General features: G+C 42.5%; 1 protein-coding gene across 1 annotated transcript; it reads right to left on the bottom strand.

The window, feature by feature from the left end:
• Positions 1-1,094: 1,094 nt before the first annotated feature.
• On the bottom strand, positions 1,095-20,466 carry LOC114703941 (vomeronasal type-2 receptor 26-like). Its single transcript, XM_028884989.2, has 5 exons — positions 19,924-20,466; positions 13,264-14,061; positions 10,877-11,116; positions 6,132-6,255; positions 1,095-3,437 (listed from the first exon to the last, which is right to left on the bottom strand). The coding sequence occupies exons 1-5, from the start codon at positions 20,236-20,238 to the stop codon at positions 2,428-2,430; spliced, it is 2,487 nt and encodes an 828-aa protein (XP_028740822.1). The 5' UTR covers positions 20,239-20,466; the 3' UTR covers positions 1,095-2,427.
• Positions 20,467-24,686: the final 4,220 nt, after the last annotated feature.

Below are 24,686 nucleotides of genomic sequence, written 5' to 3'. Positions count from 1 at the left end.
ATGGCCATGGCAGTCTTCTTCCTAACTATTCTTATAGCTTAAATTAATCCATTTCCATAAATCTATAACTTGCCATGTGGCTCGTGGCTTACGAGCATCTTCACATGCTGCTTGTCATGGCAGCGTCTGGCAGTGTCTCCTTCTGCTTTCCTGTTCTCTCTTTCTCCTCTATGTTAGTGCCGCCTATACTTCCTGTCTAGTCACTGGCCAACCAGTGTTTTATTTATTGACCAATCAGAGTAATTTGGCATACAGACCATCCCACAGCAGAGAACTTTCCATTTTCTGATATCTTCTTCAATTTCCATCTTCAAAGACTTAAAGTCTTGTCATAGAGGCCTTTTACTTGCTTAGTTAGAGTTATTCCAAGGTATTTGATATTACTTGTGGATATTGTAAAGGGTGATGTTTCTCCAATTTCTTTCTCATCCCATTTATCATTTGTATATAGGAGGGCTAATGAATTTTTTATAATTCATCTGGTATCCTACAACATTGCTGAAGGTGTTTATCAGCTGTAGGAGTGCCCTGGTAGAATTTTTTGGACACTTATATATACTATCATATGACCTACAAATAGGGAAAGCTTTATTTTTTCCTTTCCAATTTGTATCCCCTTGCCCTCCTTTTGTTGTCTCATTGCTCTACCTAGAACTTCAAGTATTATATTGTATAGATATGAGGAGAGTGGAAAGCCTTGTCTTGATCTTGATTTTAGTGGAATTGCTTTGAGTTGCTCTCCATTCAATTTGATATTGGCTTTTCCCTTGCTGTAAATTGCCTATATTATGTTCAGGTATGTTCCTTGTATTTCTGATATCTCCAAGACCTTTATCATGAAGTGGTGTTGTATTTTATCAAAGGCTTTTTCAGCAACTGAGATGATCATGTGCTTTTCTTTTCAGTTTGTTTATATGGTGTACTATACTGACAGATTTTTGTATGTTGAGCCCTCCATGCATCTCTGGGGTGAAGACTACTTTTTTTCTTAGAAATAAGGAAATAATGGAAATTCACATTCTGTAATTGGTGGATAATTTTTTATAAAAACTAACTTTATCGAGACACAATTCACACAATATACAATTCATCCATTTACATTTACTTTATGCAACTGTCCAGGTGTGGGAATATATCTAAAATCCCAACACTCAGGACACTGAGGCAGGAGAATTGCTACAAGTTTGAAGTCAGCCTGGTTGATGTGGAAAAGCCAGCCCCAAATAAATAAATAAAAGATGACAATTTAGTGGTCATTAGCATATTCTGGAGTCTTACAACCATTACCAAGTGATTTTTTAATTAGGCATGGGGTGTAGTATGAGCACATGAGTTCAGGTGTACACAGAGATCAAGGTGTTGGATCCCCTGGAGCTGGCTTACAGGTGACTGTGAGCTGCCTGGCATGGGTTCTGGCACCAAACTGAGGCCTCTGGAGGAGGAGTTAGAGCTCTGAACCACTGATCCACCTCTACAGCCCCACCAAACAAACTTCAGACCTTCATCACCCCGGAAAGAAACAGTGCACCCTTTAGTCTACACTCCTCACTTCCAATGTCCCCTCCACAAACCTCAAAAAAACACTATGCTATTATATGTCTTTCTGGGTTTGCTTCTTCATAGATTGAAATATTAAAATATATTATTTTCTTTATCTAGTTTCCTTAACTCAGTATAAAATTCTCAGTATTTAACCACATATTAAACAGTATTCTATTTCTTTTATACGATTATTTCTTATTGCCAAATAACATCCTAGGAATGAATAAGTCATACCAAACATTCATAAACTTACAAATATTAGAGTGTTTCAACTTTTAGTGCCTAAATAATGCATCTCTGGATATTCATTTACAGTCCTTGCAGACATGTTTTTATTTTTCTTGGGTATGTATCTATGAGTGAGATTGCTAAATCACATGGTAAGTCTGTGCAGGAACTGCAAGTGAAAGGTTCAATCCCCACTACTGATGATCTCAAAACAAAGAGGAGAGATCAACGATCAACCTGTTAATTCCTCAAACCCTCAGCAACACTTGAGATCATCATCACTTCATTACCCTTTTCACAATTTACATTTATATTTTGTTTATATGCAAATAGGAGGTGCTTCTGTTAGCAAGCAGAGATAACACAAGTTAGTAATGTCACCTCTCTTCTCCCAACATCTGGATCCTCTGTATCAATGCCAGGTTGCCAAGTTTAATGGTAAGTGCTTCTAACCATTGAGCCATTTTGCCAGCTCCCCTTTCTAACTGTCTCAATTGTGATCAATTTTAGCAATACATAGAGAGGGAATAGTAAATAACCATCTATATGGCCCTACTATCAAGTGCTATTCATGAGTGTTTTGTTAAAAGTATCTCACTTTAATCTTGATATGTCTTTTAAATAACTTTTGATCTACACAAAAACAGTGAGACAAAATCACAAGGGTGGTCCTGCTGACTTCCCAAAGGAATAGGTCATAAAGGTTTGTGGTGTGGATCTGGGGACACACCTTGTCTGGAGCATCTCACTCTGCCTCTCCTGCTGTGCCTGGTGGCCTTGCCTGAGCCAGGCAGCAGTGTTCCTCTCTGGTTTCAGCAAGATGATGTAGCACTTGGGGATGAAGATGCCACCCAGAAGGCCAGCAGTGGAGGCCAGGATGGAGAAGATCTCTACAGCCACAGTGGACTTGCCCCGGGCACTGTGGTACAGGGGCAGGAAGGCTGTCCAGACACTGCAGAAGAGCAGCATGCTGAAGGTCAGGAACTTAGTCTCATTGAAGACATCTGGCAGGCCCCTGGCCAGAAAGGCCACAGAAAAGGTACCCACTGCCAGGAAACCCAAGTAGCCCAGCACACAGAAGAAGATGGTGCCAGAACCCTCCTGGCACTGGATGACAATGTGCTGGGGCTCCAAGACCATATCCCTGTCTGGGAATGGTGGGGAGGTCACCAGCCAGACCCCACAAAGAACAACCTGCATGAAGGAAGCAATAAGAACCACTGAAGTAGAAGCCCAAGGGCTCAGGCATACCCGGATCCTGTCCCCTGGCCTGGTGACCCTGAAGGCCAGGACCACTGTGAGAGTCTTGGCCAGAACAGAGGACACAGCCACCGTGAACACCACAGCAAAGGTAGTCTGACGGAGGAGGCACATCCAGACACTGGGTCGCCCAAGGAACAGCAAGGCACACAGGGCACAGAGGCAAAGAGAGAGCAGGAGTAAGTAGCTGAGACTTCTGTTGTTCGCCCTGACCACAGGGCTGTCTCTGTGCTTCAGGAACACTCCCAGAACCAGGACAGCCAGACCAGCCAGGAAGAGTGCCACCAAAGCCAGCATGAATCCCAGAGGTTCCTCAAAGGCCAGGAAGATCTCTGTCCTGGGCAGGCAACGGTCTCTCATGTGGCTCGAGTACTGCTCCTTGGAGCACAGAAGACAGCTCTTCATGTCTATGGGAGATACACAGACACCATTTCTTTTCTTTTCTTTTCCTTTTCTTTTGAAGGTGTTTTTTATTATTTATTTTTTTAATTAAGAAACGTTCCCTCATCCTACCTATCAGTCACAGATTCCCTTGTCCTCCCTCTTCTTAAGCCCAACCCGCTCCCCCACCCACTCCCTAAGACGACCTCCTGCTACGCAAGGTCTCCCAAGGGAAGTCAGCAGAGCCTGGCACATTCAGTTGAGGCAGGTGTAAGCCCCTCCTCCCTGCGCCAAAGCTGTGCAAAGTGACAAACATCATTTCTACAACACTGTATGAACTGCACCAGCTCTGAAGGAAGTCATCCCAAGCACTAACTGCTCTTACAGCCTTTCCATCAAGTCATGTATTTATGAATTATTCCTGGTGTCCAGGGCCGGAATGGCTGATATTAGAGGCAGAGATACAAAGAAAAAAGTCACAGTTTGTATCTGTTTTATGAGAGGAGTCTTGTTTCTGTCTTCAAACAGTGTCTCATGTAACTCAGGTTGGCCTTGAACTTGTTGAGTTACAGAGGATGACCTTGAACTCCTAAGCCTTCTTCCATATCCTCTCCAGTGCTGTGATTAGAAGCATGCACCACTATACCAAAATTGTGTGAGCTTGTGTGTGTGCAGGTTTGTGTGTACACACATGTATGTAAGTGGATGCACATACTTGTCAAGATCAGAAATTATCATAGATATTATTGCTCAACCACTTCCCCTTCCTTATTTTTCTAATCTAACTTATTTGTTTATTGTTTGTGTGTATGTTTGCATGGGCTCAGACATGCCAAGGTGTGCAAGTGGAGGTCAGTACAACTGTCAGGAATTTGGAGCTCACCTTCTTCCATGTGGGTCCCAGGTACTGAACTTACGCTGTCAGGGTTGATAGTGAATACTTTAACTGATGAACCATTTCACCAGACTCTGAATCTTATTATCTTGTAATTCCTTACTTTATTTTACTTGTAGACTCTTTTGTCTATACCTATGTATGGAAATCATGTGCCTGCCTTGTGCCTGCAGAACTCAGAATTTGCCATCAGTTCTCCTGAATCTGGAGGTACAGATGGTTGTGAACCACCATGAGGGTGTTCCTAACTGTTGAGGCACCTCTTCAGCCCCCTTTTCATCTTAGGTTTTAAAACAGGATCTCTCACTGAACCTGGACATCACTGAGTTGACTATACTGGCAGATCAAAATCCCCAAAGTCCATCCTGTCTCTACTTCCTGAGTCTGAGATTAGAGGAAGGTGCCACTACAACCTGTCTCCTCTGTGAGTTTTTAATGGTTCATTTTTTTTCCAATAGTATCAGTAACTGGTCAAATTAAAAAGGTTTAGCACTGAGCTGAGCCCCCAAAATTCATTTCTTCAAGTCCTGTCTCTACGCACCTCAAAATGGGACATACTTTGCCATAAGTGAACTGGGATGATGTAATAAAGTTTAAGTGGTGTCACCAGGGTAGAATTAGCCCCTAATTCCAACAGAGCTACTATGCTAATAAGAAGAGGGAACTGGGCTGAGTGTGGCTGCACATGACTTTAATCTCAGCACTGGAAGGGGAGAGGCTGGTAGATTTCTATCAGTTTGGGGACAGACTGGTCAACATAAGGAGTGACAAACCAGTCAGAGCTGCAGGTGAGACAGTGTCTCAAAACCAAACCACACACCAAAAGAAAAAGGAACAACACACACACACACACACACACACACACACACACACACACACACACCATGAAATGAGAGCACACAGGGAGGGGATGACTGTGCCAGGGCAAGAGTGAGACAGCACACACCACCAACCCTGGTGATAATTTTGCTTTGCATTTCCGCATTTTGGGCTTTCACAATGATAAAGGAATATGTTCTGAAGCTCTAACTGCTGCCATTTAACCTCTGGAATGAATCCCAATAATAAACACGAGGAAGGAAATCACAGAAGAACACTGACCATTCATTTCCACTTACAAGAGGTTTAAAAAGCAAGTAAAATTCATCAGTGTGTCAAAAGCCAGGGTTCCGTTACAGGATTACTAGAAGCTTCTGGAGGTAGCTGATTCTTGATTGGAGGCCAAAGATGTACAGTGTTTGCTAGAGGACAATTCATTCTACACCCCAGTTATGGGTAGTGCACTTGTCTTTCTGAACAAGGAATTTAACTAAGAACAGCTGTAAGACTAGGGTTCTAGTTGCTGTCCATAGAAAAGCAAAGACTGCAATATATCAGTGGATGGGTGTGGTGTTTTGACTGTGAATGACTCATCTATTTGAATGTTAGGTTTCTAATTGGTGGACTGTTGGGATGGATTGGGAGGTGTAGCATTGTTGGATGAGGGTTGTTAATGGGGGTGGCCTTTGAAAGTACAAACTCCAATGCCAGGCACACTCTCCACTTCTCTAGCAGCCTGGCTCCTGTAGATTAGAAGGTAAGATCTCAGCTACTGCTGAAGTGCCATGCCTCCCTGCCTAATGCCATGCTTCCTGCCATGATGGTCATGGACTTACCCTTTGATACTCTAAGGAAGCCCCCAGCTGAATGCTTTTCTTTTAGAAGCTGCCTTGGTCGTGGTGTCTCTTCACAGCAGTAGAACAGGAACAAAGACAATGGACAAACACAGGAGGCTCACAGTGCCCTCTTGACCCCCTCCCCAGATTCCAGCTCCACATGCCCTTACCTCTTTGGTCTGCAAACTGTCCCTCAGGGCAGGGACTGCAATCAAAACAGCAGTGTGGGGCTCCCAGCCTGGGCACTTGGCTGAACCCTGGAAGGCAGCTTTCACTGCAGACAGAGCTGGGAACCTAGTGACAGTGAGCACAGTGTCACCAGGGACTCTCCAGGAATACAGATGCTTGACCTCAGCCTGAGAACCAGAACAGAAGAGTTGCCTCACAGAACACTAGATGAGATAGATGACTGTCAGAAAAACATGTCTATCCCATCAGATGCCAGACTGGAGAGGTAACTTGGAATGTAATAGAGGAAGGGCTACATCTGCCTTGCTTGGCGAAGGGATTCAAAAATATAGCTAAACAATGTGATGTGTTTTGTTTCCCAGTCTCTGGGGCTCCTATATCAACAATTGAATACATGGGGGCAGGAGAGAAGGCTCGGTGGTTAAAAGTACAGGCTGCTCTTCCATAGGACAGCTCACACTATACCTCCAGTTCTGGAGGATCCAGTGTCCTCTTCTGGCCTGAACAGATACCAGGCACACACAACAGTACAAAAAAATACATGCAGGGAAACATCCATATATGCAAAAAAAAACCTTTGAAAAGAATTTTAAGTATTGGCAGCCATTACAAAAATCCACAGTCCGATCATGATTTCCTTGATGCTCCTGGCTTTCAATTTCTTTCTCTGAAACTCTCCACAGCCTTGGAGCTGCATGATGCACTCCATGTCTAACTCAGAAGACATGATGGTCTCTCTTACTATTCTCCATCTACCTCTGTGAGGCTGTTAAGACCTGCAGTTTGACTGCACTGCTATTTTTATATTAAACACTAATAATAAAGTATCGTCCAGCTTCAATAAGAGAAAAATTTAAGTATTGACTCCCTCAACACACAAACACACACACACACACAATCATTTTGACACCACAATTGATCATCCTCTTCTTTACCTTGGACCTGCCAAGGATGACTCAGTTTTTCTTTAGCAGAGCTCTACCTCCAGGTAAGGATTATGAAGATGGAAGTGTAGCATGCTGACATCACTGCCACAACAGAAGACAGCAGAAAACCCTCCCATGATCAAGTCCATTGAAAGGTTCTTCGAAGAAGTCCTTGGAATACATAGCATGTGTCATTCATGCTTGAGGAATCTAACAAAGGGAATCTCATTCTCATGCGGAAAGCCTTAAGGCCACCGTTGACTGGAGATGCCACCAGAACAACGTTAGATAAAGTTGTAGAGGAGAGAACTCTATGCACACTGGTATTAGGTAGCTGAGGCATTTCTATGCACCACACTCCACACATAGACATAACTATTTCAACACTGCTTCTAATTGTGATAGTAAATGTCAGGGCTTGACCTCAAATGTTTCCCAAAGTCTCCTGTGTGGACCACTGGTTACCTGACAGTGGATATTTAAAGAATGATTATTGGATCTTGATGACTGTGGTGGTTTGAATGTAATTGGCCCCCATAAGCTCATAAGGAGTGGCACTATCAGGAAATGTCACTTTTTGGAGTAGGTGTGGCCTTGTTGGAGGAAGTGTGTCATGACAGGGTGGGTCTAGGGGTATTATAGGTGCTCAGACAATGCCCAATGACCCAGTTCATGTCTTGTTACCTGTAGGTCAAGATGTAGGACTTTCAGCTCCTTCTCCAGCACCATGTCTGCATGCAAGCCACAATGATGCACCAAGATGATAATGGATTAAACCTCTCAAAATGTAAGCCACCCCAATTAAATGTTTTTGCTTTATAAAAGATGTCATGGTCATGGTGTCTCTTAACACCAATAGAAAGCCTAATAAGACATAAGTTGATTCCTGGGACTGGGGTATTGAAGTGATAGGCCTGATCATGTTATTGTTTGAATAAATATGGACCATGGAACAATGGATTAGAAAATCAGAAAAGCAGTAGAAAGATTTAAGTGCTGCTTAATGGGCCATCTAGTAGGAGCATAGAAGACTGAGGTGCTGAGTGTGATTAGATGAATTATGGGTCTGGCTCAAAAAGTTTCAGAAGAGAAGAATACTAATGTGTGGCCTAGAGATTGTTCTTGTGATATTTAGGTGAAGAATGTGGTTGCTTTTTGCTCTTGTCCAAAGAGTCTGCCTGAGGCTAAAGTGAAGAGTTTTGGATTAATTCCATTGTCAGAAAAAATTGCAAAATAACCTAACATAGACTGTGTCGTGTGGTTGTTAGTGTTAACTCTAAGAAAGATTTATAATAAAAAGGAACAAGCTGAGCAAGGAAAAGTATGAAATGTAAATTTTGAGAAGAAAAGGAACACCAGGACCTGGAATGGAGCTAAGTCCTGTGTTCAAGCTGATAAACAGATTAAGAAATGGAATAAAGGGATTGGTGACCACAGGGCAAGATTCCTCTCAGCTAAATTTCAAACTTGTGAAAAGGAATTAGAGAGAAGCTTAAAATCAGGTACGGTGGTGCAAACCTTTAGTCCCAGAAATCAGAAGGCAGTTGCAGGTGGATCTCCGACTTTGAGGCCAGCCTAGTCTACAGATCCAGTTTCAGGACAGTCTAGGTTAGGCAGTGAAGGAAACCATCAAAAACAAAAAGCTGATAAAGATATAATTGAATGAGAGGGCCATGTTCCAGCCCCAAAAGCAACAGAACTTGGCAGTCTGGCTACATGGTTCTGGCTCTTAGGCTAGAAGAAAAGCGTTATGGAAATTGCCTGTGATACTATGGAAAGCTGCTGAGGCAAGGCATATGTCCAGGGAGTCCATAAATGGAGGCCTAGAGAGGCCATTGCATGGAGCTTTAAAGGTAAGGCCTGAACTGCCTTGAAGACCCCAAGATGTTGGAAATGCCAGAGCCATGGGACACCTGCTGTTGAGAGCTACTAACAGGAAGTAGAACCAGCAAAACAATGAGAAGTGTGATGTGGTTAACATAGAGGAAAGAGTTGGTGGTCTGAGGATTGTATTAACGACTGACATAAATATGAAGAGTTTAGAGTTTTCCCACCTGGTCATCTGTCCTGCTTTGGTCCACAATTTCCTCACTATGCTCCCCTTCATACATTTGGAGCAATAATGTACATCCTGTACCATTATATGTTGGAAGAGTATGATTTTTTTTACTTTGATTTTATAGGAGATTACAGTTAAGAAACTGCATGAATCTCAAAAGAGACTTTGACCTTTGGATATTTAAACATTGTTTATGGACTAAATATACTTGCATTGTGATAATTTTATAAGCATTGAGGGGCAGAGAGTAAAATTTGGTGGTCTGAACATAATAGGCCTCCATAAACTCATAGAGAGTGGCAGTATTAGGAGATGAGCCTTTGTTGGAGTTTGTGTGGCCTTGTTGGAGGAAGTGTCACTATGGAGATGGGCTTTGAGGTCTCATCTATGCTCAAGCCTCTCCCAGTGACCCAGTCCACTTCCTGTTGCCTACAGGTCAAGATGCAGGACTGTCAGCTCCTTCTCTAGCACCAATTTGGCCTGCATGCCACCATGTCCCATAAGAATGATAATGGACCAAATAAACCTGGGAAAATATAAGCTACCTCATTAAATGCTTTTATTTTATAAGAGATACTGTGGTCATGATGTCTCCTCACAGCAACAGAAAATCTAAGTAAGACAATACTTGTGAAATAATCAATGGATTAAATCCTCCATGGATTCATAATTTGACTAATTATTGTACAATAGAACATGGGACCTAGTTAGAATTAGTGGGACACTGGGGCTATGCACTGGTAAGATGTAACTTGTTTACCTATCGAATCTATCTGGCTCCTTACCTTCCCTACCTGTGCCCCATGAACTGAGCAACCGCTTCCACCACACATGCCTGCTGCCATGCATGACATACTGCCTCAAACACACACACACACACACACACACACACACACACACACACACACACACACAAAGCAAAGGATACATCTGAACTTGGAGCTCTCAAACCAGGAGACAATTAAAACGTTTCCTCACTTCAAACTATTTCTCAGGTATTTCTCATAGTGGCTAAAACACCTAACACAACAAGTACACTGAGTGTCTGTTGAGTCCATGTCCCAGATGGACCATGGGAAAGTAAGTCACTATCTTCCTCTTCTCAGAGCAGGTCTTAAACACAGACACTGAAAATACTTCCAAGGGAGCAACAGCTGCAGATTCTCATTCTATTTTGTAGGTCTTATATGTTCTCCCCAGCCCTATTTTTCTGTGTATTTGGTGTAAGTATGCTTACATGCAATTGTACATCTATGTGGGATCATGTTCATGTGCAGACAAGTACATGTGGAGGCCCAAGGTTAAAGTTGGGAATCATCCTCAACTGCTTTTCCACTTTTCCATTGAGGCAGAGGCTCAAAATAAAACCCAGACTTCACTGATATGGCTCCTCTTACTAGCCAGTTAGCTTTGTGCAACTCCTTGTCCCCACTTTCCAAGACTGAAATTGAAGGTGGCCCAGACTGCCCACTCATCACCTACAAGTGTTCTGGAGATCCAAAGTCTGGTTCTTGTACTTATATACAAAATACTTTAACCACTGAGCCATCTCCCGATTCCAGGTTTGTATTTTCATTTTTGCTGGTGAATCAAGTACATCCAGAGAAAGATCTCTTAGGAGGTAAACAACATAGCCAGCTATCCCTGACTGGCCCAATCTAGGGCTACATCTACTTCATGCAAAAATGGAAATGAGGAGTCCTGGACTTGGATTTTCCCTGTGATTTTAACAAACTCGGACAAGGGTCATCTCTGCATTCAGGCAACTCACGTGAAGATCCTCCATCAAATGGAACTTCATTTTGCTCCCCAAAGAGACTTGAGGGTCTATCATGCCTATATGGACCAAGTGAAATACACCCTCAGGGGTCTTCTGCCCTTGGAGTATGTCAAATTTTGTCACCAAATCTCCATTAGCATCAAATATAATTTCACTTCCATCAGGAGTCTTGAAGTGCACCTTCCTGAGGGCTTGGAGCAGCTGAAAACAGAAGGGAGATATTATGCACCAGCAGGGGCAGGTCTGGAGTCTTGTCCAAACTTGTCACCTCTGCAATGATACCGAGTCACTTCAACCACTGTCTGGTACCATTGTGCATGAAGAAGATCAAGGACATTTGCTATTTTCAGGGACTCACAAATATGTTTTAGCTTTAATGAAGTAATAATACATAATATTTTAATCAAGATAATTTTTAAACCTAGTACAGTGTGTTTGTGTATGTATGTCGTGTGCGCATGCACATACGTGTGTATACAGCTAACTCATATTGAGTAATCCAGAGAACAACTCTCAGGAATGTTCTCTCCTGCTATCTTGTGGGACTCAGGAATCGAGTGGACTAGTGCCACTATCCACTGATCCACCTCAGCAACCCTAAAAATAAACCCAAAAAAATGACAATGTGGTTCCTGCTCCAGGGTCTCATTTGGCTGTGCACTACTGTCCTCAGTCTTCCCATCACACTCAGTAGACTCCAAATCCTAGCAGGACTTCCACAGACTTCCCCAGCCCACCTAGACCACCCGTTCACTCCAAACAGTCTCCCATTATTCATCAGTCCCGCTCATGTTGCTCTTCTATTTGCTCCATTCTAGGGTCCTGACACATGCTAACCCTGCCATCTGCAATCACTGCTATCGCTTCTACCAATGGTGAGACTTCTCACCCTCTTGTCTGGAACTCAGATATTTCCATACAAAGACAGCTTTTCTAGCCTTTCACTTCCCTTCACCTGCTCCTCACTCAACTTACTTTAAATCTTCATCATAGAGTAAACACGGACATTTCAACACTCACGTATTTTAATTTTGTGGCAGAATCTTGTTTTGTAGTCCATGTTGGCCTCAATATCCTGTGTGCTAGGAGGCTTGGGTTAAAAGCCCATGCCTGTCATGGGCCTCCAAGCCTGGCTCCTGTAAATTTTAACCTGTCACTCACAGCCAAAATGCCAACAACTATCACTCTCCTTCTGGTTTACAACCATATGTATCTTTACCAGGCACATAACAGAAACTCAGGTTATCTGAGTTTCGGTAATGAAAACGTATCCCCTTCTTGGATATGATTCTCACTGTTTACCTCATCAGTGAGCAACATGTCTCCCAGGGGTTCTCTTACCAATCATGACCTTGACTACCCTAAGTGGCTAGGAGAAGAAAGTAGATAGATGGATGGATGGAAAGATGATAGATAGATAGATAGATAGATAGATAGATAGATAGATAGATAGATAGATAGATAGATAGAAAGATAGATGGATGAATGGATGTATAGACAGACAGACAGACAAACATCAGACAGATTGACAGACAGATAAAGAATCAGGGCAAAATGACCAAAGTAGAGAGATAAATGTATGATATTATCAATATTTCTAAAATAGAAAAATAAGTAAGGGAATAGGAGATGGTTCTGTGATTAAATCACTGGTCATAAACACCTAAGGATCAGACTTCAAATCTGAACCCACATAAACATCAGGTGAATGTGGGAGACAATCTCTACTTATATCCTCAGAAGGATGAGACAGGAAATGTCCAGACCAAGATGGCTAGCAAGACTAGCCACATCAACATGTTCTGGAATTGAGTGAAAGACCCCGCCACAATGTAAGATAGAAGATGATTGAAATATGATTCCTTATCATCATCAGACCTTCCCACATGTTGTACATATGAGTGTGCTCGCCATCACATGTGTCTCCATGCCCACAGACGTGCCCACATACATGTACCATATACCAAAAAATGAAAAGTAAATAAATGGCATTGGATATCTGTTTGAAATTCTGATTCCACAGCATGCCTAAGCTAAAAGTTACCCACTGTGTACCAAAGGTTAAATTTGTGACACTAAACAATCTAATTATTGTTAGGTGAAATATTAATTTTACTAGGCATCCTGTACTTGCAAAGTTATATAAACCACAGAGACAGGACTCATTTGAGATCACACACCTAGCATGGAATCCTTGTCTATTGTTCCTTCTAAGATGTGTCTCAGCTAAAAGTATGAGGCATCCTTGCTGAGGCATGCAGTCAGTTTCACATGTATAGACTAGGTGGAACTAATGTCCTTTCCCCCAAACATACCTGAATCACCCACTCCACACATGCCTCTCTCACCTTCCAGGACTGGAAGTCCTGAGAGTCTGTAACTTTCCCATGCTGGTGCCCATGGGTTATCATGTCTTGCAGGGCATGAGCAATGCTGTAGACAGCTGTGTAAGCAGCATCAATTTTACTCACTTCTGCAAAAGGGTACTGCTTGCTTTTCAGACTCTCATTCCCTGAGCACAACTGGACACCCTCTGTCACTGTGCTGCTCTGGTGGGGCCATGTACAATCAAAGGTGAACTCCCAGAACTTCTTTATAAACATGTCTTCTGGGGTCTGGCTGGGCCGCAGGTGAGCAAGGAACTCAGGGAAGCCAATTGCCCTGCTGCTGTGATACAGAAGCGCAAATGTGCTGTGCAATACCTGGGATACTCCTGGAATGGTCAGGGCGAGTGCCATGTGCAGAGCGCCCTTGCTGACCCAGACCTGGCCTGAGACAGGAACATCCATTAAGCCATACAGGATGGGCTGGAAATTAGAATTGCTTAGGAAAACCAGAACAACCCTGGCTGTGGATTTTTGCATCTTCTGGACAATCTCTTCAATCTTCTCCAGGGACTCATGGGAAGTAACATGAGAGGTGAACTCAATGCACACACCAGCTGTGCTCAGCTCCTGAATGGCCAGAGAGCTGGCCTGCTGCCCAAAATCATCATCATGGGCCAGAATGATCACCCAGGACCACTGAAAGTGAATTATCAGCTGGGTCACAGCAAGGGAGGATGTGAGGTCACTAGTTAGTGTCCGCAGGAAAGATGGAAACTGGATCTTGTCACTGAGGCTGGGTAGTGTGGATGAGTAACTGATCTGTCAAGGAAGAGCCAAAATAGAAGAGTATATTAGATCTGGGCTTAGGCGTGGCTGATGATCTGTTTTAAATGTGGGAAGGAAGGGATGGAGACATGGCTCAGCAGTTAAGAGCCCTGGTTGTTTATGTAGAATACCCAAGTTCAATTCCCAACACATACCTCAGGGTGCTCACATCTGCCCATAACTCCAGCTCCAGGAAATCTCGCTTCCTCCTGCATCCATAGCATAGACTCACACAGACATATAAATACACATGAATGTGTATTAAATTTTAAAACATAACTAATTTCCAGGGAAGGACTTGAGCATCCTGATTTGAGAATTGTGCCGGTTCTATAAGCAGCTGTGTGACCCTCACTGGCTGATCATCCCTGACACAGCCCTGTGGCTTCTGCAATGAAGCCCAGAACCATAGCTTTACCTTCTATCCTCTCAACATCTGTCCTTCACCTGCCCCCTAATATTTCATTCTTGCACCTCAGCTTGGATTGGTCTGACTCTCTGCTTTGCACACAGCTGTTATGTTGTTCTTTTGATATTTCATGGGTCGTTTGGGGGTTGGGATAATACATGTGTAGAGGTCCGAAGACACATTGTGGGAACTGGTTCTCTACGTCTATCACGTGGGTCCTAGAGGTCCAATCTCAAGTCACATGGCTTGGCTAGCAGCTTTACCCCATCAGCCATCTCACTCTCTCTGGTATGAAACAATCAGTTCCTGGCAGGAACCAACCTGCAAGAATAACAATCAGCTCTTATCACACCACCATTGTGAGATTTTCCAGTTTTTAGACAAATAGGAGTCTGGTTTGACATGTTGTCAAGGAAGAGATGGTACCATGTTCTCAAAAGAGAGAGTTCTTGGAGATGTGACAAGTGGGGAACCTGTGTCTGTGTTTGTTTTGAGGGGCTCAGAATGTGGCTGCTCAGCCTCAGAGTATGAGTGCAAACCCTTCTCCTGCCTCTACAAGATCTGTAAAAGTTTTGTTTTCTTAACACAGAAGCCCTAGCATCTTGTTGGTTCATATGGAGGGATAAGGCTGACTCAATCTCATGCAGGTTGTCCTGCCAGGCTCTCCAATAAAATAGAAGATATCCAGTTCAGTTTGATTACAGAAAAATGATCATTTTTATAAGCTTATCCAATTACACATACATTATTAACTAATGACAAATTATAGTTTAATGGAAATATTGGGATAAAATTTGACTATAAATAATTCATTGTTTCCTTGATATTCAAATTTTTACTATTTTCCTAGCATGAATGTTTTGATTATATGTATGATTGTGCACCACATCTGTGTCTGATGCCCTTGGAAGACAGAAGGAGTCCCATTGCTGGAAATGGAGTTACAGATGACTGTGAGTCCCCATGTAAGTGCTGGGAATTGAATTTGGATCCACTAGAAGAGTAGCCAGTGATTACTCTTAACCTCTGAACTATCTCTCCAGTTCCTGAAATTCAAATTTAACTAATTCTTATCGGGCAGCTCAACAAGTTCGAAAACCAGATGTTTTTGAGGTATGTTCAATATATCAAGTTTCTGTTCTTGTCATGATAGTGCACAGCACTTAAGAATCACAGAAAAAAGGAAGGACAGTTCCAGGGCAGCCTGGGTTATATGGAGAGGTGCTGTCTCAACATAAACACACACACACACACACACACACACACACACACACACACACACCACAAATAACATAAATGAAGCATTGTTTCGAATCATTAAAATATGGGATGGGATGGAGAGATGCCTCAGTGGTTAAAAGTACTGTCTGCAAAATCATAAGGATAGGAGCTCAGATCCCAGTACCCACATAACAAGTTTGGTGTCCCTTTCATGGCTGTAACCTCAGCTCCAAGAAGGGTGCACATAGGAGGCTAGATGGAACTTACTTACTTCCAGCCTAGCTGAGGAAACATGGGCCCTAGGTTAAGGGAGAGAGTCTGCCTCAAAGTGATAGGTGGAGAGTGATGAAGTAGGCCAACACATGGCCTCTAATGTCCTCTACACCTATGCAGAGCATCATGCACTTGCACATACACACACACACACACACACACACACACACACACACACACACACACACACGCACATGCATGCACATAGATGTAGAGAGAGAGAAAGAGAGACAGAGACAGAGAGAGACAGAGACAGAGAGACAGAGGCATACACTCATGGAAACACATACACATTCATTGATTATGGCATTATTTCAAAGAAATAATCCTGCCTTACAGTGGGGCATGGTGAAATACACCTGTAATGTAACATTGCATGACAATGTATCTGTAATTTCAAGGCCAGCCTGGTCTACATAGTTGTTCTTAGCCACCAAGTCTTCAAGGTAAGACTCTGTGTCTCAAGAAACAAAATTACAAACTTTACAGAAATCTCAAGTTCAGAAGCACTTTAGTGAGAATCTACCCAAAAGTGGTGATAGATAAGTCCTTGGATAAAATTCTGTGGATTAAACCATCCAGTTTTAAGGGACAGGGGAAAGCCCATCACAAAAAAAATTAACAAATGTGAGACATTCAAAGAGACTGGAATTTACTCAAATTTAGAGATTCATAGCAAAAAGCAAATAATTTAAATCAGAATCTTCACACAATGTGTATGTTAATGTGAAGTGTGAATATATATATACATTTGTATATATACATATATGTGTGTATATACATATATATACATTGAGAAGGGGTCTCAACTAGCCAAGGCTAGCCTCAATCTCACTATATAGCTAAGGATAACATGGCACACTGGATCTTCCTGTTCCACCTCCTGACTGCTATATTACAAAAACACTACAGTTTAGAACCAGGGCCTTGTGTGTGCTAGGCAAGTGCTCTAGCAACAGAGCCACATCCCAGTTCTTGAAGTGACTATTATGGTTTGAATCTGAGATGTTACCAGAAGGTTCACATGTGGGGACTTGGTTTCCAGTAGATGGGCTTTGGTAAGTGATTGGATCCTGAGGGCTCTGACCTGATCAATGGTTAGTCCTTTAATGGAGTCATAGTGGTGGCATTTTATAGAACCCATGGAAAGTAGGTGGGTGGATCCAGATCTCTGGAGCTGTGTCCTGGTGGATGTAGTGTGTCTCCCACACCCTATGTCTCTTTGCTTCCTGACCACTGGGGTGTCCGTCCCACTACACACTTCTGCCATGAAGCTCTGGATTACCACAGGCCTAGAAACAATGGCATCAGATCACAAAAGTGTGAAACTTCAGAAACTAAGCCAGAATAAATCTTTCCTCTGTTAAGCTGTTTCTCTCAGGTATGTCTGTCTCAGCAAGGAAAAGCTAAATTAACAGTTTAGTGGTTGATTAAATAGTTCAACAGAATTGCCATTTGACCCAGCAATTTTATCTACATTCCTATGATAACCAAAATTATATGGACAGAAAAAACCCTATACTCAAATATTCATAGAAACAACACACCTGAGGGCCCCAAAGAGGAACCAGCTCTAGTAGTGATTGCTCATTGGTCTGAGAGAAATACCTGACAAGAAGCAACTTTAATGAAAAAGAATAGCTTTAGGCTCACAGTTTGAAAAAGTACAATGGCAGTGTACACATGGCAGCAGATGTCTCCATGTAGGTAGTTATGTGCCAGGGACCAGCCTCAGCAATTTCAGGGGTCTGAAGGATGGGTTACATCGAAGGTGCAATAAAGGTGATTTTTTTTTTCTTGGAAGCTCTAAAAATTAGATTAGGTCTTCCTTGGAATTGTTGGATATAGAAGGACAGAAGTTGCTGACTTGCAGGGACAGATTTCTTGTCTGAAGTCATTGTGGCCCACCAGTCATGGGGCTTGATGTTTGCAGAGGGCTGAGGAGGAACTTAGGTGGCTGCAGGGGTCTTGAGGTCGGAGCAGACTGTGTGAGAAGGAAATGACTGTCTGGTACATTGACCACTGTTCTTATTTTTACCTTTTTTGCCAACTTACATGTTGCTAGCCTCTAGGTCAAGTGCTCAGAAGGTTGTATAATCATTAATAATAAAAATAGATTATGCTTGCTTTGGTGTTAAGTCTGGGATAGTTCCTGTATTTAGTAAAAGATGATGAAGAGTATATTGATGATTTTTCTAAGAATAATCTTTGAAATCATGAGAACATTTTCTGTTGGGTGATTTCCCCTTTTCTTTCTGTTCCCCCTTGCTTATGATAATAAAAGACTGAGGTCACCAGGACAAAAGCAGAAGCTAATAGAAGCTAGGGAAGCTAAAGAAACCGTGGCAGAGAAGCTACTTAGCAAGTGCAGAAGCCCGGAGTGACCTGTCAGCTTGCAGTAGCACTGTCTCTGAGTCGTTACTGTGCCTTCTAAGTACCCCATACTTCAAACCCCCGAAACTGCTGAGGCTGGTCCCTTGCAGTTACAGACCTGGAAATCCTCATTCTTCATGGAACAGGAAGCAAAGAACATACAGGAAGTGGAACCATAGTATTAAACTCTAAGTCCCATCCATCTACAATGGCCATAATCCTAAAGGTTGCATAAACTTCTAATACAGGCCCACAGCTGGGGGTGAGGGCTAAGTCTTCAAACACATGAGCTTACTTCATAATCAAAGGTATATGCACTGATAAATGGGTAAGCAAAACATGGTCTTTGCATACAAATGATTATAATTATTAATAGGGAAAGAAATGCTGGCTCTTGTTACAACATGGATGAACCTTGGAGACATGCTCAGTGAAAGAGGCCAGGCCAGATCGCTGCTGAGAGTGTGATTCAGTCATCTGAAAGGACCAAAAAGGTCAAATCCACAGAGACAGAGAAGAGAATAGAGGTTGTCTCTGGGTAGGAATGATGGGATGTGGTACCAGTGGGCATGAAAGGGGGTGGCTCTTTGCAGGAAGATAAAAAATGTTCTTAAATCAATTGTGGTAATCAAGCTAAGAAAAAGGTCATTGAATTCTTCACCTTAAATGGAGAAATTATCCTCAAGTCACCTCTTAAACCTATGAACTGAAGAGATGATTGTCATATATGGCCAACCTTGTGGGAATGACACTGATGGCTGGGTTACCGGGAACATCCAGGGGGTAGATGGGAGCAAGTGGCATGAGCCCAATCGCCTAGACTCAACTCCCAGCTCTAGTACCTACAGCCAGGAGAGCTTACTCTTAAGTTGTGCTTTTGGCTTTGTTGGTTGGTTTGTTTTCTCTGTGGACTGGGAAGATGTCTCTGCAGGTAAAGGTGTTTGACACCAAGCCTGGAAACCTGAGTTTAATCCCCAGAACCAACATACTAGAAGAAAGGAACTGACTCTCAAAAGTTGTCTTCTGACATAAAGATGAGCAGAATGGTACTGATGTTGGGTAAACACACACACACATACACACATAAACACACAAAAAAAATATTAATAATAATAAAAATAATGATAAAATCTGTAGAAATGGTACAGTAGCTAACAGTACGTACTACTCTTTCAGAGGATCTAGGTTCAATTCTGAGAATCCTCATGGCATCTAAAAACCATCTCTCACTCCAGTTCTAGGAAATCCAATGCCCTCTTCTGATTTCTATGGGCACCAGGCACACATGTAATATATATGTATCCATAAAGGCAAAATACACATACATATAACATAAAAAAGAGTACATCTTTAAAGATATTCTTGAACAGAATTGTCTGTTACCTCATCAATGAGAGGGACAATAATTCTCTCCAATATATCTACACATGGAGAAGAACCATGTTGGGCATGGAGAATATTTGCAGGGAGACTGGCTCCACAGCACAGCTGCTCACTACTGTGACCATCACCATCATTTTCACTGTCATCATTAAGGGACTGCACTACATTCAGGAAGGAAGAAGGTTTGAGCAACTCACCTGGGGAAATTTGTACAGTCCCAGAAGTCTGGCCATGGAGACAGACAGGGATGACCTCGTGTCCCCAACCAAGGCAGCCTGAGGAGACCCATGCTGGCATGTGTAGTTGGGAATGGGCTCCTCCTGCCTCGTGAGAAAGCTCATTGTCTCATGGAGGGCTCCATGCACTGAGTCCCCAGAGTTTCGAATAGAGAAGCCCAGTGTCACATTGGGCAACAAGTAAGCACTCCTATTAATCTCCTCAATGGCAAAGACGAAACTCTGGGCCACCCGGTAGCCCCAGTTGGAAACTCTGAGGGAAAGAGAAGCCCACATTCATCACTTATGATGAGGTAAATGGAACAAGAATAAACACAGTGACTCAAGGGATACATGAAAAACCTACATCTCCACTAATACTTGTACACAGATGTGCAGAGAAACACAGTTTAGAACACAAAAAGGGGAGCCAGAGAGAATGTGGAGACAGTAATCAGAGGGGCAGTTTCAGAAGACAGGAGGGATAAGTGAAGATATATTAAATAAGCTGGGAGTGGTATAACACTTTTTAATCCCAGTACTCAGGAGACAGAGGCAGGTAGATCTTCCTGAGTTAGAGGCCAGCATGGATTACATAGACAGACTCAGGCACCAAACCTACATACAGAAACTCTCTGTCATGAAAACAAAGTAAAAACCTATTGCATTGTATGGCTGGTTACAATCAATAGAAACTAATATCTATTTCAGAAGTACTGAACCCAAGAGCCAGAAGACACGGAGATGTGAAATGATGTCTTTAGAACATGACTCAGACATTGCAGACCTGTGAGCCTGTCAGCAGACAATCATGCACTGGAAAATTCCTTGTGTGGCCCTACTCTTCTCTGCTGAACTATTGTCAACTAATGTATTTGGGGGAGAAGAGACTCATTGTCTTCAGTCGTGTACCCAATAGGTGAACCCACAAACTCCAAGGACAGTTCCAAATCTGCAACCACACAGATAGGCCTGGTTAAAATCACTGGGTCACAGCCCAGTGGTTGTGGCACTTGCCTTTAATCCCAAAATTGGGGAGAAAGAGGCAGGTGAAACTTTGTGTGTCCAAGACCAGCCAGGTCAAATGAGTTCTTGAATACCAGGAAAATACAGAGAAATCTTGTCTGGAAAAAAAACAAAAAAAAAGAAAAGAAAAAGAAAGAAAATAATCAATGGCTAATGAAACAAAAAGCCATGAATGTGGGTAAGGGACCTGTATAGAGGAGGAAGAAAGGGCAGGTGTGAAAGGAAGGTAAGAGGCAGGGAGGTGAGAATTAAACAAAATGTACATTGTAAACATATGAAAGTAACAAAGAAAATGCAATAAAATTGTGAAACATATACATACAAGTAACACTAAACGAACTCAACAGGTCACATTGATGTACTGATATATTTGTTTGCATATTTATGCAACAAAATAAGTAAGGACTAAAAGACCATGAATAAGAGAAGAAGAGAGAGGCACATGGGATGTATTGAAAGGAGAAAGGGGAGTTATATATGTGCATACACAAATATGGAGCTGTTCAGACAAAAAGACTCGGTATAGCCCTGGTTGCCTAAAAATCATGGAGATCCACCTGCTTGACTATTGAGTGCTGGGATAAAAGAAAATGCTGACACATCCAGCTGATGTTGCTGTATTTTTCTAAATGTTAATGTTGAAAGTAGATGTTTTTTTTGTTTTGATGCAGAGTCTCCATACCACCTAATCTAACATCACACTCACTGTTTATCCAAAAATGAACCCAATAATGGTCTGTATATGTATGTGCATGCATGTATAAGACAGAAGATGACTTCTAGCATGGTCATCAAGCATAGGGTGTGTGTGTGTGTGTGTGTGTGTGTGTGTGTGTGTGTGTGTGTGTAGCAGAGTTAGTGTGTGTGTGCATGTGTGTATCTCCAAGAGGGTAATGGCTGATGGGATGTCAGGATATCTTTCACAACTGCTTTTCCACCTTTTAAAAACATTATTCTATGTGCATGTGCGTATATGATGTGTCTGTAGCCCAAAACCTGTTACAACACATAGAGGTCAGGAAACAACTTTTGAGTCAATTCTCTCCTTCCACCTTTATGTGGGTTTCAGAGAGAGCTCAGGTCATCCATAAGGTTTGCATGCCAAGCACTTTACCCCATAAGGCACCTCAAGGGCCCCTCTTCACCTTATTTTGTGAGATTGGTTATCCCATTGAACCTGGACCTCATCCATTCAGATAGGCTCGCCTGCCAGTGACCTTTGGAATCTGCCTGCCTCACTGTTCCTAGCCAGGATTACAGATGCTCAACATGCTAGGCTTTCACATGGGTGCTGAGAATCCAAACTCAGGTCTTCAGGCTTGCACACAGGGAAAGGTCACCAATACAGGAATTTCCCCAGACCCTAAGACCTAATTTACAGAGTCTCTTATCTCTAATTTCCATGTTAGACTTTAAATGTTCATATCACAAAAACATAAGTATGCAATGTGGTGGGTTTGTTGATGAGTTGATGATATATTCTATCTTGTAAAATGTTCATTAAAATGCATCTTTGTACCCAATACACACATACAATTACTACTCATTTTATTTAAAAAAACAACAACAACAACTTGGGATCCAGGTATGGTGGCACACATTTGTGACTCCAGCAATCAGCTTGTGGAGGTGGAAAGATAGTGAGTTCTAGGCTAGCATAATCTACACAGTAAGACCTTCTCTCGAAAAAGCAAATAAAAAAAAACTCAAGAACAAGCCATTGTGGCCACTGTGTTGGCCCATGCTTGCAATCCTGAGTGTGAGGGCTAGTCTGAACTGTACTGGGAGTTCCAAACTAGTCGGGGCACTAGTCGGGCCTCAAAAAATAATAATATAAATGATTATTAATGTGAAAAATCAGTAGTGAAAATCTCTTGCATTTGTAGCTGATTACAAAATGAATGTAGTCACTTTAGAAAACTTTCTTAACAACTCTTTTAGACACAGGTCTCATTACATAACCCAATCTTGCCTTACCTAATAATGCTCCTGCCTCAGCTTCCTGAGGGCTAGGAGTGCAGCCATATGCCCTATGCTCAGTCATTGCAGCAACAAAAAACCAATAAAGCTAAACACAAACATTTAAAAACCAAATAATATCCCAAATGCTTGTTTTGAAAACTACTCCATGCAACAGTATCTTGAGAAAGATGGGACAAAAATATCCTAAAGTGCAACTGTGGATGGTTCAGTTCATAAGTTTGATCTCCACCACCTAAGGAACTGAGTTGGTGATATGGTCCAATCATCTGAGCACTAAGAAGGTGGATGCAGGAGGATCTGAAATTTAAGGTCATCTTCAACTACCTAGTGAATTGGAGGCTTATGAGCCATAGAAAATAACAAGCAAAAGGAATGTAGTATAGAGAAATCAGGGAGGCTGATAAGTAATGAAAAATCTATTATTTACACACTAACCCATTCAACAAACACACCTACCTAGGCAGCACTTTAGGAACCACGAATATACAAAAGAATCAAGAATCGCCCCTGGCTTTTGGAGCACATACATTAAAGACAGTACAGGAACAGCCTACATTTCAGTCTGGTACAAACAAGAAAGATAGACAGACAGACGTGATGTAAAAGGAGAAAAACAGAACTACTGCATGTATACAAAGAGAAAAGTGGTGGCCATCTATCTCAGATTATGAGAATCAACCCTTATCAAAGACTTCACACAAGCTTATAAAGCTGCTTCTGGATTTCAGGGAATCCTGTCCCACATCCAGCACTTACCTTGAAGCCACAAGTCCAGATGGTGGGGCTGTGAAGTCAGACAGAGTACCAATAGAGAGGTCAAAGATGGAGAAGCTGCCCCCCACTATTACATCTCCAGGACGATCAAAGCGAGGCCTCTGACTCGGCAACAGCCAGGCTCTTGGTACAGAAAAGGCAGACCCAGAGAGACAGCAAAACAGAACAGGAAGGAGAGTACACAGCCACATGCCTGCTGGGGGCCAGACAGCCAGTGACAGGACAGCCCCACATGGGGCAGTGGCTAGCAGTGAAGGGGGCTTTTATCTGGGAGACTGCCCTTGATCAAGGACCTCAGGCTAAGACCACACTGGGAGCTCTAGGCTTGCAGGCTGTGGGGAGAATATTGATCGGGAGGTGGTGGAGGTGGGTGGCCACTAAATACCAGAACCATTAAAAGTTTTATCCCCTTCTCCTGAGGCTTTCTGGCTTCTCTGCATCCAAGGTCACAGCTCTGGGCATCATCTGCAGACTACAGGAAGGGCAACAACAGGTCTGACTGTCTCCTGGGGGACTTGCAAGTGCAGGACCAGCTGTGCTCAGCACGCTGTTCTGTAGAGAGACCAGGTAGGTACAAGAAACAAATATTCCAGTAGCCGTAATTAAATATTTTTAACACATCTTTCACACTCTATAGCCTCTGCGTCAACCCTCCTTGTTTCTGTACTATGTTGATCCACCAATCCATGTTCAAGGTGAGCTTTGCTGTTCCGTAAGGAATTTTCAGAAAAGTTTATCATGGATAATTTGAACAGACAAACCACCAACTAGAAAAAAACAATAAATATCCAAGTCTTTGTAGAGTCATGAGAAATCCTCCCAAGAAAATGAACCTTTTTTTCTGTTATTTGAAAATTGATCCCAAGGATGGCAAGGTGGTTTTCCGGAAAACACTCACTTGATACACCAGCCTGATGACCTGTGTGTGATCCCAAGAACCCAAATAGAGGTAGAAGGACAGC

This window comes from Peromyscus leucopus, chromosome 1 (assembly GCF_004664715.2).
Source record: "Peromyscus leucopus breed LL Stock chromosome 1, UCI_PerLeu_2.1, whole genome shotgun sequence".
NCBI classification, from domain to species: domain Eukaryota; kingdom Metazoa; phylum Chordata; class Mammalia; order Rodentia; family Cricetidae; genus Peromyscus; species Peromyscus leucopus.
The sequence above is the reverse complement of the archived record's forward strand: the minus strand, read 5'-3'. Positions and strand labels throughout refer to the sequence as shown.